Source organism: Vigna unguiculata, chromosome 11, assembly GCF_004118075.2.
Source record: "Vigna unguiculata cultivar IT97K-499-35 chromosome 11, ASM411807v1, whole genome shotgun sequence".
Classification (NCBI taxonomy): Eukaryota; Viridiplantae; Streptophyta; class Magnoliopsida; order Fabales; family Fabaceae; genus Vigna; species Vigna unguiculata.
The window spans coordinates 38,740,065-38,754,282 of record NC_040289.1 but is presented as its reverse complement, the minus strand read 5'-3'; the positions used below and the strand labels follow the sequence as shown (position 1 = coordinate 38,754,282).

At 31.4% G+C, this 14,218-nt stretch overlaps 2 protein-coding genes across 2 annotated transcripts; both read left to right on the top strand.

Moving 5' to 3' along the window:
• Positions 1-3,646: 3,646 nt before the first annotated feature.
• Positions 3,647-6,456, top strand: LOC114169543 (rac-like GTP-binding protein RAC1). Its single transcript, XM_028054747.1, has 7 exons — positions 3,647-3,984; positions 4,643-4,730; positions 4,817-4,926; positions 5,007-5,070; positions 5,575-5,639; positions 5,787-5,852; positions 5,937-6,456. Exons 1-7 carry the CDS (start codon positions 3,886-3,888, stop codon positions 6,036-6,038), a joined length of 594 nt encoding a protein of 197 aa, XP_027910548.1. The 5' UTR covers positions 3,647-3,885; the 3' UTR covers positions 6,039-6,456.
• Positions 6,457-7,107: 651 nt separating this feature from the next.
• LOC114169544 (ubiquitin-conjugating enzyme E2 28-like) lies at positions 7,108-8,418 on the top strand. The gene is made up of 4 exons (XM_028054749.1): positions 7,108-7,355; positions 7,447-7,574; positions 7,866-7,970; positions 8,062-8,418. Exons 1-4 carry the CDS (start codon positions 7,286-7,288, stop codon positions 8,203-8,205), a joined length of 447 nt encoding a protein of 148 aa, XP_027910550.1. The 5' UTR covers positions 7,108-7,285; the 3' UTR covers positions 8,206-8,418.
• Positions 8,419-14,218: the final 5,800 nt, after the last annotated feature.

Genomic DNA, 14,218 nt, shown 5'->3' with positions numbered 1-14,218 from the left:
TTTCTGCTTAATTTACAGATAATTAAACAAAACCTTTCCATAGCCAACCATGAATTATCGCTTCCTAATGAAGGAAAATTAAAACCATGGTCCATTCAGGCCTTTCTTTCACATCATTCTCACACTTGTCACTGTCTTCCACGTGGGTTTAATGGAGTATGCATTACCCATCCCTCTCATCTTTCTCTCTCACGGTGTAAAGTTTTCTGTGCTGCAGATTTTTGTGTGTCATAATTCATACATAGTTTATTTTTAGGTTTAGTGTATGAGATTAGCAGTTTGATTACATTCCTAACTCTAGAAAAGAAAAGTTGTAGTAGCTTTGTTTGCTGGTTAATTTATAACTTACCCTTGTTATTATAATCGAATATCTCACAAGAAAATTATTGTTAATGGTAGCAGTTGCTATGTTGTTCGTTCCATGTAGTGGACGGCAACCTGCGTTGATTTGACCTTGCATTTTATTCATATTCACATGATATGCGAGTGAGGAGTAATATAAACTCGTCTTATTTTTAATAATATGGATCTCTAAATAGATAATTAATGATATGCTTTATAAAAAAGAATACAATTTTATTATCTAAGTCATAACTCTATATGTTAAGAAATAAATTTTTAAACTTAATGTTAGGTGTATAGAAGAGGTTTCACTAGAGACATACAACACAATAAGATCTGAGTTCAACCACATAAGATATAAGATATTGACACCACTCTCAATTCAAAACAAGGTCTTTTTTCTTATATAGTACTCTACTTTCTCATTTTTAGTCAATGTGAGACTTAGACTCACACTTGGATTCCTAACAATCTTTTTCTTAAAGGTGAGTCTCTTCAACCACATTGGTACCCTCTCCCTCCAACAGAAGCACACGAGTACCCCTTTTTGTACGGGCGTTCATCTTTAACCAGACACGCTTACTTGGAACCCTTGCCTGAAAGACTTTTGATACAGGAACATGCACGTCTGAGCCAAACCATGCTCTGATACCAATTGTTGGATCAAGCACTTATCACTTGGTCAAAAACTATAACTTTTGGCTTAATGATAAACGTTCGATCCTAACACCAATTCAATATCACAAAATCGACTTATAAAATATAGTTTCTATCTATTTATATATTGTAAACTCATTTTATCTTTAATCAACGTATAATCTTCACTTTAATCAACGTATAATCTTCACTGGAGTGCGGGACAAACACTAAGTTGCATGGATTAAAAAACAAGACATGGTTTGTTTGTTTTTCTGTTTGTCAGAATTATGAGACATTTGCTGAAGTCTTTTATGACAGACCGTGATTCTTTTTAACATGGAATAAATTACTCATGCAAAATACTGAACTAAACTGTTTAGGGCATTATAATACTCCCAAGTTTGTAAATATGATAATGCATGCAAGAAAGGTTAATCAGAAAGAGATAGTGTGGGACGGTTAATCAGAATTCATAAATAAACGTTTTCTTTATTCACAGAAAACGACGAACATTTCACAAATATTTCACATGCTATTCCTAGGTATTAACTTCTTTCATATAGCAGCAATATTTCTTTTCTCTCTTCTAACGAGAGATTCTTAACAAGTGCATCATCAATCAGTATTTTTTTTTTTAAAAACTAACCTAATGTTTAATTTACATAGTCTACCTGTGTATATTAAAACAACTACATCTAAAAGAGGTTCCACACAAAAAATTAATTTTCATTATGCAGCAAGCTCTATGAATAATGAAACATGGCTGACACTAAAGGCACATCACACTTGCAGCCAAGAGTGGGGGGGTCGTCTTATCACGGTTCTTTTGAAAAAAAAAACTTCATTTTCTCTCATGTTTATACACAAAATAGTCTACCTAAATGTTGTTTGAGGTCTTTTTTTTAACTAAAATTAAAGTTTTATTTTGATAATAAAATTTTTCCTTGTTTATATTCAAAAAATTAATTTATCAGAATAAAAGAAATAATTGAACTTTGTTTAGATCGATTTCACCTAGCATAATTTTAATTAATTCGACATTAACCAATTTGAACTGATTCAACCTAATTTGATTTACGCATGTCATTTTTTTAAAGTATTTCAAATTTTCAAAATAAATTTTAATTACCTTCTTAAATTGTCTAGTTCAAACACATCATTAAGATAATAAATTTATGAATCTTTGTATTTATATGATGTTCTACTTTCTCATTTCTATCAAATGTGAGACGATTAGACTTAAATTCCTGACACTTAATTATATATTTTATTAGTCAATTATCAATGCTTTATAAATTTAATATAACAAACTTTACTCCTCTTTTTTCACCTATTTTACTATTATGGTTTTTAATTTGTACCTTTATATTATGTAACAAAACGATATTATTTTGTAGAAGTTTGTGATAAAACGATATCATCTTCTAAGAATTCTTCCCTAATTTGTTACATATTAAAAAATAAATGTAAAAATTGAATAAACGTGACGAATATATCAGTATCGGATAAGTAGGTGTAATTTATAAAATGATGAGTTGAACCAATTAATAAAATAGTTACTTACAGTAGACTAATATTGCTTAAACTCATTTAATCTATAATATTAGGTTACATGGGTTTGTGATCTTGTATGCTTTTAAAAAATAACAATTATAATTTTAAGAATAAAACAATATTATTTTACTAAAATATATCTTGTTTTTACTTTTAAATTAATCTAAAATGATCCAATATAAAACTGAATCACAACATTATTATTTTTCTATTAATTATGATTTGGACCTACCAATATTACTTTTTCACTTGATAAATCATTTTACCCAGCCAAGATTAAATTTTCAGAAAAAGATATTCATAACTGTAATAAATTCACAAAATGACTTTATATAAATAGGAAAAAAAAAGGGTAAAATCATTGGTTTGTTTGTTTATGTGAAGAAGCCACAAATAGAGGCTATATTACGATTGAAATTCGTTTCATAATTTGAATGTTTGTGTGAAATTAAAAAAAAAAAATTAAAGCTTTATACATGAATCCCACAAATAGGTGTGAAGTAGGATCGGTTGAAAAGTTGGTGCGAGTTGTTTATTTGTTCAACTTAAAAATCATTCCCACAACTCTTTTTAATATTTCTCTTCATTTTTTAACTTTAATAAATTTAAAATAATAATAATGAAAAATGTATTAATAAAATTTTCATGAGTTTCTCTTACATTCTATCTAATGTCTATAGAAAAATATTTTATAAACCTTGCTTAACCGGTATACTAAGAAACATAGGTAAATAAATATTTGCCAAATACTATTCATCCTCACGCTTATTTTTATTTAAAATAGTTATTCTTAAGGTGAGATATTTCTATCTGAGTCTTGTATTGTAAATCAGTAAAATTAATTAATTAATTGATTCAGATTATGTTAAATTTATTTTCATTCTTAATTGCTTTTAAAAAAGAGTACTTTGTTATCATTTATTAACACAAAACACCCATGTTTATAATAATTAATGAGAATTTAAGGAAATAATTAAGATTAAGATTTTATACAAAGCATAAAATATCTTATAAAAAGTTATTGATTTTATTTGGATTTCTTTATTTGGAGGTGAAGGTAAGGGGGAGTTGGTGGGGGCATATTAAAATTTGGTAATGTGAGAGATGAAAGATGATGAATTTGTGGCATAACAAAAACAATAGCTGGCAACTACAACATGCAGGCCCAGCTCCAGCACTAGACCAAATTCAATTCTTTTCTCCTTTCTCTAACACCCTTTTCTTCTTCCTTCTCTCTCCCTTCTCTTTCTTCTTTTTCTTCTTCTTTCTCCTCTTCTTGAACATGCTCAATCTTACTCACCATTGCCACATGAACCATTAGCCTCTATCCTCCCTGCAACAAACACAGCAATGAGTGCCTCCAGGTTCATCAAGTGTGTCACCGTTGGTGACGGTGCCGTCGGCAAGACTTGCATGCTTATCTCCTACACCAGCAACACTTTCCCTACGGTCAGTGACTGCCATTTCTGTTTGTACTTCTCTCACCCCCAAAGAAAGCTTCACATTTTATTAGCTGTTTAGGTTTTTACTTACTGGGTTTTCAGACAATGAGAAAATATGGGTTGAGGATACTTCTGACCTGTTTGTTCTTACTTTGTAAGAAATGGGGTTGCTCGTGTTCTTCAAAAATTCATTCTTTTTTTTGTGTGTGTTTTCGTTTCTAGGGTTTTCTTGGTTATGTTGTCCTTACCTTTCATTTAGAGTTGCTGATGCGAAGGCTTCTTCTTTTAAACAAACCAAACATGGACTTTTTCCCCCTTTTGTGTCGTCAATTTCATATACCCTTCTTAGAGAGGGCCTCTGAAATAGGCCTGTTTGTGTAATTTGGGTGAAATGAGGGAAAATGAAATCTTTGGTTAAATCTTGGATGTTGATTTCAATAGATGCTGTCTTTTAGCTTTATATGACTCCACGGAGGTACAATGTATCTTTCAGATGCTTTGCTTATCTCGGGACTTAGATCTTTGGTTTTGGGATTGGTGTAATGAAATGACCTTGAAAACGATTTTCTTTATGCTGTTTGACTTACAGTTGACCTAATCATGGGGATGACTTTGGGATGTAGTATTTGTGACATCTTGTGTTTCTTTGTGATTCATTGCAACAGGACTATGTGCCGACTGTGTTTGACAATTTCAGTGCAAATGTAGTGGTGGATGGAAGCACTGTGAATCTTGGGTTGTGGGATACTGCTGGTAAGTATAGTTTCCGTGTCATTTTTCATACTTAGTATTTTAGGAGTGTCTTGTCATGGTTATGATGTTTTAAACTCATGGAACAGGCCAAGAAGATTACAATAGATTAAGACCCTTAAGCTATCGTGGAGCAGATGTTTTCCTGCTTGCTTTCTCTCTCATTAGCAGGGCAAGCTATGAAAATGTTGCCAAAAAGGTAAGCTTGATATTTTTCTTTTTTCTTATTGCTTTTTTCCCTCTCTTTTTCTGGACTAATATTGCCCCGTTCTTTTCCAGTGGATTCCTGAGTTGAGGCATTATGCTCCTGGTGTTCCAATTATTCTTGTTGGAACAAAACTTGGTTAGATTCTTGTCCCTTCATTACTTTCTCTAATTTTGTTCGATAACAATCAGCATAACTGTAGTTCCATGATATTGTGAAGTTTCTTCATTTAATGATGACTTGCCTTGTTATACTCAGATTGTGTACCCGTCACGGTTTTATAGTGAAGAAGTTACTTATTCAATTAACCCAACCTCTAATTATATGTCTACACCTAAATTCTGTCATCTGAAGCTATCGCCGTTACTTGATTGGTTGTTGTTTAGTTGAAATAATGAAGTTCCTTCCTGTATTACAAACTTACCTCTGCTGATAGTTGTGACTTTGACAAATAATTGGTTCGTTTATAACTAAAAGGCAAGTGTAGTGGTTGTTCTAAACACTGTATGAGTGGTTGTTCATAAAAGCTTGAGAAGTTTGGAGTTTCGATGTATGATGAAAAAGTGTGCATATTTAGTGCACAAGTAACTTCATGACTTATCAGAATCTCAATTTCATGACAACCAAATCTATGTCTTGTAGATCTTCGGGATGATAAACAGTTCTTCCAAGATCACCCTAGCGCAGTGCCTATCACCACTGCACAGGTGCTAGTTATTTGCCACTACTTCCTTCAATTAATTGTTTATGCATTCTCTTTTGCTGTTTTTTTTTTCTTTTAGCCTTTATTTGTTGTCCACAATACGGGCATGAACTTGGTAGATTAGTGGTCTGATTTACTTTATTTTCTGAAGGGTGAGGAACTGAGAAAGCTCATTGGTGCTCCAGTTTATATTGAATGTAGTTCAAAAACACAACAGGTTTGCATATATGTTCTCTGAACCTTTAAAGTTCGGAAGGTTAAAGGAAATCACAACCTTATTAATGTTAGCCTTTGAATACAGAATGTGAAGGCTGTTTTTGATGCGGCCATCAAGGTAGTTCTCCAGCCCCCAAAGCAGAAGAAAAAGAAGAGAAAGGGGCAAAAGGCCTGTTCCATTTTGTGATCCTCAAATCTTAATATAGTAGTTTGCGGAGGGTGACATGACTTTAGTCTTTGCCATTCTATATCTTATACTATTTCCAACCTAGCTGAAGGAATCACCACGTCCAACTAACCACATCAAGGTTCGCTAAAAAGCATCAAGCTATTTGTCTAATTGTCTCTGGCTGTAGGATCTGTACAGTCATAATTTCAATATGTTTGGCGTGCGCACAACACTTACGTTTCTGTTGGCTGTTTTCCTGTTGTATTGATTGTTATTAGATAGACATTTCCAGCAGTGGAATTCATGTTGTAATCTAATCTAGAAGGTGCTTGCATGCATATGTGGCGTTGAATATGAACTAAGTATATGTAATTAATTATGTTAGCTGCTTTAACAGCTTGGATATAGTTGGTTTGATTAAGGTTTCATTCTTCCATTTGTTTGTACCTATGAATTTGACTTAGCGAACTAAAATGTTGTGATAATTGTAGCCTGAGGCTGGTAAAAGCGAGTTTTAAAATGCAATCTTAACTGATAAGCAATGAAAAGAATATTATTGGAGCTGTCAACAACTTTGTGCTTGCACCGTTGCACTGGAATATACGTTATTTTGAAGGATTCACAAAACAAGACCAAATTCATCCTTGACTTCTCACCAACTTTATCAGATCCTCAACGTGTGGACTGTGGGAATCGACTAGCGAAGTGTGGATCTAATTTCTTCTTTTTGGACGTGGGTTGTCCAATAACTATTTGTTTTGGCATCGATGCATTTACAGGGGGAAGTAGCATCAGAAGCTAAAAAAAGGAAGATAAAATATAGTCTTTAATGGTCAATGGAGTTGTCGATATTTTCTTGATTTACAAATAGTGAACTAAACTATAATTATGTCTTGTAGATTCAACAATTAGCTTTGATATAATATCTTAATGAAGAATCTTATGGTGTGAACCCTTCTTCCAACGATGATTAGATTGACAGCAGGAGGTTGCAAAATTCTATGTAATGTGGCAAACAGCTTTCGTTCATTCATTTCTCTCATATCAAAAAGTTGAATGATCATTAGAATCTTATCTTTTTTTCGTGAGGAATATATACTGTGCCCACTTCCGTTGGTGAATGGAACTCTTGATTCTGTTCAATCGATCTCACTTCTCTAGCCATTAAATAGCCTGCAACCTGCTTTGTTCCTTGTAGTGTTCATAACCCATTTGGCATCCCTATCCTCTTTACTTCCTCTTCTACGATCCTAAAATCACGTTGAATGGCATCCAAGAGAATACTGAAGGAGCTCAAGGACTTACAGAGAGATCCACCAACTTCATGCAGTGCAGGTAAAGAGGTTGATAAAAGTTGAATTGCGTTATTAGCTGCAACCACACTGCAGTGTAGTTAGTGTGACATGCTTGTTATGCTGGATTTCAGGGCCTGTGGGTGAGGACATGTTCAATTGGCAAGCAACCATCATTGGTCCAAATGACAGTCCTTATGCTGGTGGCGTTTTCCTTGTCATCATCCATTTCCCTCCTGATTATCCCTTCAAACCTCCCAAGGTATACACCAAAAACTGTTACTCCTGTTTCTGACAACAATTCTCTTTATTTCAGCTAAACTTTCATTTACAAATCACTATGGATAAGCAAAGAGTCTCTTCCTTTGCCATATTTGAAGGTGGAACATCTGTTTTTCTAGAGCAATACACACATTTAAGCAGCCATATATGTATAGTAGCAAAGTCATCAGCTAAAGAAACTACATCTGTCTTCAGTTTAGAATTCTAGTAACTGGTATTTATTGTGAAGCACTGGATCTAAATGATGGCTAGTATCAAAAACTATTTACAGGTTGCATTCAGGACCAAGGTGTTCCATCCCAACATTAACAGCAATGGCAATATTTGCCTGGACATACTCAAAGAACAATGGAGTCCTGCTCTCACCATATCAAAGGTCGTGTTGGGGGACCTTTTCTCATTGATGTCATTACTTTTTTGTTTCTATTTGTTATAAATGCTAACTGGTTTCAAAAATCATGATGCAGGTGCTGCTCTCTATCTGTTCTCTGCTAACAGATCCAAACCCTGATGACCCTTTGATGCCTGAAATTGCTCACATGTGCAAGACCGACAAAGTGAAGTATGAGTCCACTGCTAGAAGCTGGACCCAGAAGTATGCCATGGGCTAAAGCTCTCTGCTTTCATACGTTTTGGAATTATCTTTTTGCTCTTCAAAAACCTTCTCTTTTTAGTATTACTATTCATTAATATATAGATATGACCGTGAAGCTTGAGCATTAATATTGAACAACTTGTATACATATGAGAATTGTTCTCAAAGGCTTTACCTTTGTGATTGGAGCTTTGCTCTCTATGAATAAATGCCATTGAAAATATACCAATACTAAATTGTCGTCTACTTCCTGCGGTCCCAGATCACTGGTTAGGTTTTCTGAATTATATAGAAGTAGTAAAGGTAGCAATTATTGCAGAATATATGCGATTAATATTCTGATAGACAGTGTCTGATTTTTAATAAATGCAACATGCAGTACGAGCATCCTTAAGAGCAAAAACATCATTAATGAAATTCGAAATTAGACATTAGTGATGCCATGTCAAGCACGTAAAAAGCTACATGAAATGTCCTAAAATGACAGGATTTGATGATGGTTATGGTTGGCGTTATTGCATAAAGAATAAGGCTTACAGCATCATATTCTTGGACCAAATAATCCTCTTGCATCGTTACAAAGATGCAGTTGAGTATACCACAACACCTCTCTCATATCTGATGCTACACCATTATTCTCAGGCCTCAACTGCTTCCATCTTCTTCCTTTCTATTCAACCTCCTTAATTTTTTTATTCAAATGGAACCTTCTACTTTTGTTTTTTGTTCTCGATTGATGTTACATTTTACCAGTTTTGATAAAGGTTAAAATACTCCGTTGGTCCTCGTTTTTGTTGCAGAATCTCAATTTGGTCATCGTATTTTTATGAGTCTCAATTAGGTCCTCATTTTTGTAAATTAGTATCAATTAGGTCTTTTCCGTTAGTAGATAACTAACACGTTAAGTAGGTGCCACGTGTCAGCTCCTCGTTTTTTTAAATTTTTTTTTTAAAATTTATGCCACGTGTCACTTCTGTAGTGTGCCATGTGTCAATCTAATATGGTGACACGTGTCAAATTAATGTATGAATCTCAATTTGGTCCTCATATTTGTTAAATTGATTTGATTTGAGTCCCAATTTTTTTTAAAAAAAATTCAATTTCAAGTACTCCAAATTTAGACCAAATTTTACTTTTATATAATGTTATGATTATTTTTATTAAAATTGATATTTTTATTAAATATTTTAATAATATTAATTATATTTAAAATTAAAATTTTAAATATATTTATTTTAATTTTTTATAAAATTATTTTAAAATTTTACATTTGAATTTATAAAATTGTTATTTTTAAGCCAACTCTAAAATATTGTTGATATTGAATATTATACAAATATTTCGAATATAAATTTATTAATCTATATATTTATAATTTTAAAATAAAATTTAAATAAAGTTTAATGTAAAATATAAATTTAAATAAATTAAATGTTGTTAAAAATATGTAATAGAAATATCACTTGTAATAAAAGTATCATCATTACATTTATAAAAAAATTAAATTTGTTCTAAATTTGGAGCAAATGAAATTAAAATTATTTAAAAAAAATTTGGGACTGAAATCAACTCAAATTAACAAATATGAGGACCAAATTGATATTCATACAATAATTTGACACGTGTCACCATATTAGATTGACACGTGGCATAAATATTTTTTTAAAAAAATTTATAAAAAATTTTTTAAAAAAAATTAAAAATTTAAAAAAAAAAATTTAAAAATTTAAAAAATCTAAAAAATCGAGAAGCTGACACATGGCACATACTTAACGGTGTTAGTTCTCTACGGAAAGGACCTAATTGATACTAATTTACAAAAATGAGGACCTAATTAAGACTAATAAAAATACGAAGACCAAATTGAGATTTTGCTTAAAAAACGAGGATCAACGGATTATTTTAACCTTTTATAAATAGATTTGACAAGTTACAGTTTTTTTTCCTCTACATTCATTGTGTAATTTTACACATTTGTAATAAGATGCTCTGAACTTTATTTCTATTACAATTTACAACTAGTGTCTTTTACTGAGTTGAGATTAAATTATGGCTTAAATACCTTTTTGGTCATCATTTTCGTAGTGTTTGGTGCGGATGGTCCTCATTTTCACAGAATGTTTAAAATGATCCTCATTTTTACCAAATGTTTAGAATGGTCCTCATTTTCGCAATTCGTGTTTTATTTGGTCCTTTTCTGTAACGCCGTTTAAATCATTAACGGAACATTGTACAGGTGGCACGGTTTGTATTAGGGTGTGTTACGTGTACTGTATAGGTGGCTAATTAACGTTAATTTTTCAATTTAGGGGAAATTTTGCAATTAGGGAAATTTCTTTATCTTCGTCTTTCTTGAGTTCAGATTTACAGAGGAAGCAACTAATACTTGTCATTTCATCATTGGATTGCAGTTGCACTCTTCATTTCAATTAATTTTCTAGTTAATCATCATCAACGAGGTAAGTGGGTTCAGGGTTTTCTGGGTTGTGTTTGCTCGTGGGTTAGGATTTTCGTAATTCTATTTTTGGATTTGTTTGTCTTTCGATTGTTGTGATGTTCTGCATGGTTTCTAAATTACTTCCATGATTTTGTGTAGTTTGTGTCTGTAGGTGGGGTTCAGTGGAGTATTATTTTAGTTGGTTTGTTTGTCGGTTGTCGATGTTGGTGTAATGGTTCCCATTATTTTATTTGTAATTGATTGTAGCAGTGGTCCCCCATTGCGTTAAAGTAGGCTTAATAATACATCTTTTTTATCTGTTTAATTTACTTTAGGGCAATGAGTGATGATAGGCTCAATGTTATTGTCCACCACGGTGGTGAAGTAGATGTCCATGAAGAGGCTGCTGAAATAGAGATTGGGGATGCTAGTGGTCTGAATAGTGATGTTGAAGTGGAAGGTGAAATTGAAGTGGACATCCTTTTCCAAATCATTAATCTACCTCATTTGTGTCATGATGATGACATCCTTTTCATCAACACCACCATTTGAAAAAGTTGCAGCCCACATTATTAGAACCACCACTCTGTAAATCAATAAACCAAAACTTAAAACCAATTTATTATTAACACAAAAATAAAAATAGATTGTACCCAAAATTTTCTACCAATATTCTTTGGAGTTCTTGCCATCCTCAAAGCAGCCATCTCTCTGCAACTACAAATCGGGGTTAATTCGTTTCTCGTTGAACCACCAATAGTGCATGAAGTGATACAACACGGTTGCCTCCAACGATTACAACCAGAGGTAAAGAAAGAAGATTGGGACCGTAACATACCTATATAATGGGATTGTAGGAAGAAGAAGATTGCAGCAATACCAATTGGGAATGGAGGAACAAAATTGTCAAAACTCACCAACTGCCCAAACATTCCCTACCAAAACCCTAACTCACTTATTTATTCCCAAATATCTAATTAAGCCACCTGTACAGTACACGTAATACACCCTAATACAAATCGTGCCACATGTATAATGTTCTGTTAATGATTTAAACGGCGTTACAGAAAATAACCAAATAAAACATGAATTGCGAAAATGAGGACCATTCTAAACATTCAGTTGACCATTTTAAACATTATGTGAAAATGATGACCATTCGCAACAAACACTACGAAAATGAGAACCAAAAAGGTATTTAATCCTTAAATTATTAAGTGAAATAAAATCTTAATAATTAACTTAAGCATATTAAAGCTTAGAATTTGGAATCGAATACAGACTTTCATTGATTCTTCTATTATTTTTTGTATTTCTAAATTTTATTGTTTTGATAAAAATGAATTATTACCAAAAAAAACTAATTAATTGAATAAAATTTTAGACAAATAAAAGATTGTGACTGTTCTTCGTTACCAACATAATACTAACTTAACAAAAAGGGTAACTTGAAAATATAAAATAAAAACAATTGAAATATAAATTATCATAAAATTAAATTTCAGAATATATATATATATATATATATATATATATATATATATATAATACTAAAAAAATTAAGGGATTTCTTTCCTGGAGTTACCTTGTTATTAGTACAAAATGTTCATTAATCTTAATAATAATAAGTTTTTTGTAAAATTAACTGATTATTTTTAAACTAACATCTTTTATTTAATTTTCCTGTCGTATGATTTGAATCATGAGATCTTCACTATAAAGTGTTTATTAATTTTCGTTGGAATATTACTCTCGTCAATAAATTTGTTAGTAAATTCAAATGTATTAACGAATTTTTCTGATAGATTTTACATTTTAATTTATTGACAGATTTTTTTTCAGTACTAAATTCGTCCGTAAAGTTAGTCGATATATTACAATTAGTATTATCGACAAATATTTTCATTAGTAACTTATCATAACAAATATTGATGGCAGAAATCGTTAGCAAAGTCCATCAACGAATTACAATTTGTACTACCAAAGAATATTTTTGTTAGTAATTTATTATCACAATTATGACAGTCTCGTTTTGTCAGTAAATCTATTGACAATTTGGATAACAAATTTCCCACCCAATCTGATAGAAGGAGAAGGTGGAGGAAGAGGAGATGACATAGTGGTGGTCATGGTGGTAACTCTATGGTGACACATGTTGCATAGGTTAAGATGTCGATGACGATGGTTGTTAGAGTTAGAGAAGGAGGTGGAGGAAGAGAAAAGAGGAGGAGTAGGAGGATGACCTGGAGGTGGTGATGGTGACAACTTGACGACTACGAGGATGAGAGGAGGAAGAAGATGAAGAAATGAAGGATAAAGAAGAGGAAGAGGAAGGAGATTAAATTGCGTATTTTACCAACAAATGTTATCAGCAAATAAAATCTATCGGTAATTACCAACAAATATTTATCAATGGACAATTATCAATGAATTTACCGACATCCACTTTATTGATGAACTTTAGTTCGTTTATAAGTGCAATTTATTGATAGGTTTTTAATACTATCAATAAATTGTGTTTGTTGATAATATACGATATTTTTTGTAGTACATAATGATATAATGATAAGCTATGGGTGGGAGAACTTTTTACTTTTGATGTTTTCTTTGTAACTTATAAAACAAATTATGAGAAAATATGTATCATAAAAATATTTTTTTCTCAAAGAGTTATTCAAATATTACTCTTAGATAAAAAATAATAGTAAACAAATTCAAATCCCGATTACTTCATCTTACATAAAAAAAAAAAACTCAACATTTTATTTATATATACGAAGACAAAATAAAATATCACATATTTTTAGTCATAGAATCTATAAAGAAAGTATTTTCAAAAACCATTGCAGTAGAACAACAATTTCTTAATCCCTAGTAAATCTAACACCTGTCTTCTCATTCTCTCATGATCATCAAATTATGTTCATCACGACAAACAAGGATACCTAATAATTAATAAATAAACATATCGTATTATCTCAAAAAATAATATCAAAATATTATACACATATATCATTTAGATAAATAACATCAAGTGCATTCATTGCAAGTCTTAAAAGAAAATAATACTTAAAGAGTTATAAGATTTGATGATTTTTGAAAAATTATATTGAAGTTATCATTTAATAAATTAATATTAGCATGTGACCTACTGTTTAAGGTATACTTGATAATCAAATTATCTTAAATTCTGATCGTAATTTGTAACTATCATATATCAGAAGGACTCTTTCAAAACTCATTCTTCAAATAGGTAACATGAATCTCCATTAACTTTTCATCACCTGAACACCTTTACTTTGCATGATTATACTCATATAAGGTTAGATTATATCATTAATAACTAATTTTTACAACAATCATATTAATAATTCTCGTCTCATTCAAAAGCTAAAAACATATTCAAAACCAAAATTGAGCTCTAATATTGAACTTTTTCCAAAAGTCTCATTATTGACCAAAATCACAATTTGGTCTGCACCTTGATTAGATCATGCATGAGTATCATTCCTATAAAAAAAAATTATCATTTAAAATCTAAACTAAGATATAACATTGAGTTGGTTTTCTTTACTTAAATTTTGTTGTAGCT

Excerpts from the sequence above, each read along its gene's own strand:
- LOC114169543 (XM_028054747.1), top strand. The coding sequence starts at position 3,886 with ATGAGTGCCTCCAGGTTCATCAAGTGTGTCACCGTTGGTGACGGTGCC. Across the intron at positions 4,731-4,816 it reads TGGGTTGTGGGATACTGCTG|GCCAAGAAGATTACAATAGA; the intron begins GTAAGTATAGTT and ends CTCATGGAACAG. Across the intron at positions 5,640-5,786 it reads TGCCTATCACCACTGCACAG|GGTGAGGAACTGAGAAAGCT; the intron begins GTGCTAGTTATT and ends TATTTTCTGAAG.
- LOC114169544 (XM_028054749.1), top strand. The coding sequence starts at position 7,286 with ATGGCATCCAAGAGAATACTGAAGGAGCTCAAGGACTTACAGAGAGAT. Across the intron at positions 7,356-7,446 it reads ACCAACTTCATGCAGTGCAG|GGCCTGTGGGTGAGGACATG; the intron begins GTAAAGAGGTTG and ends GCTGGATTTCAG. Across the intron at positions 7,575-7,865 it reads ATCCCTTCAAACCTCCCAAG|GTTGCATTCAGGACCAAGGT; the intron begins GTATACACCAAA and ends AACTATTTACAG.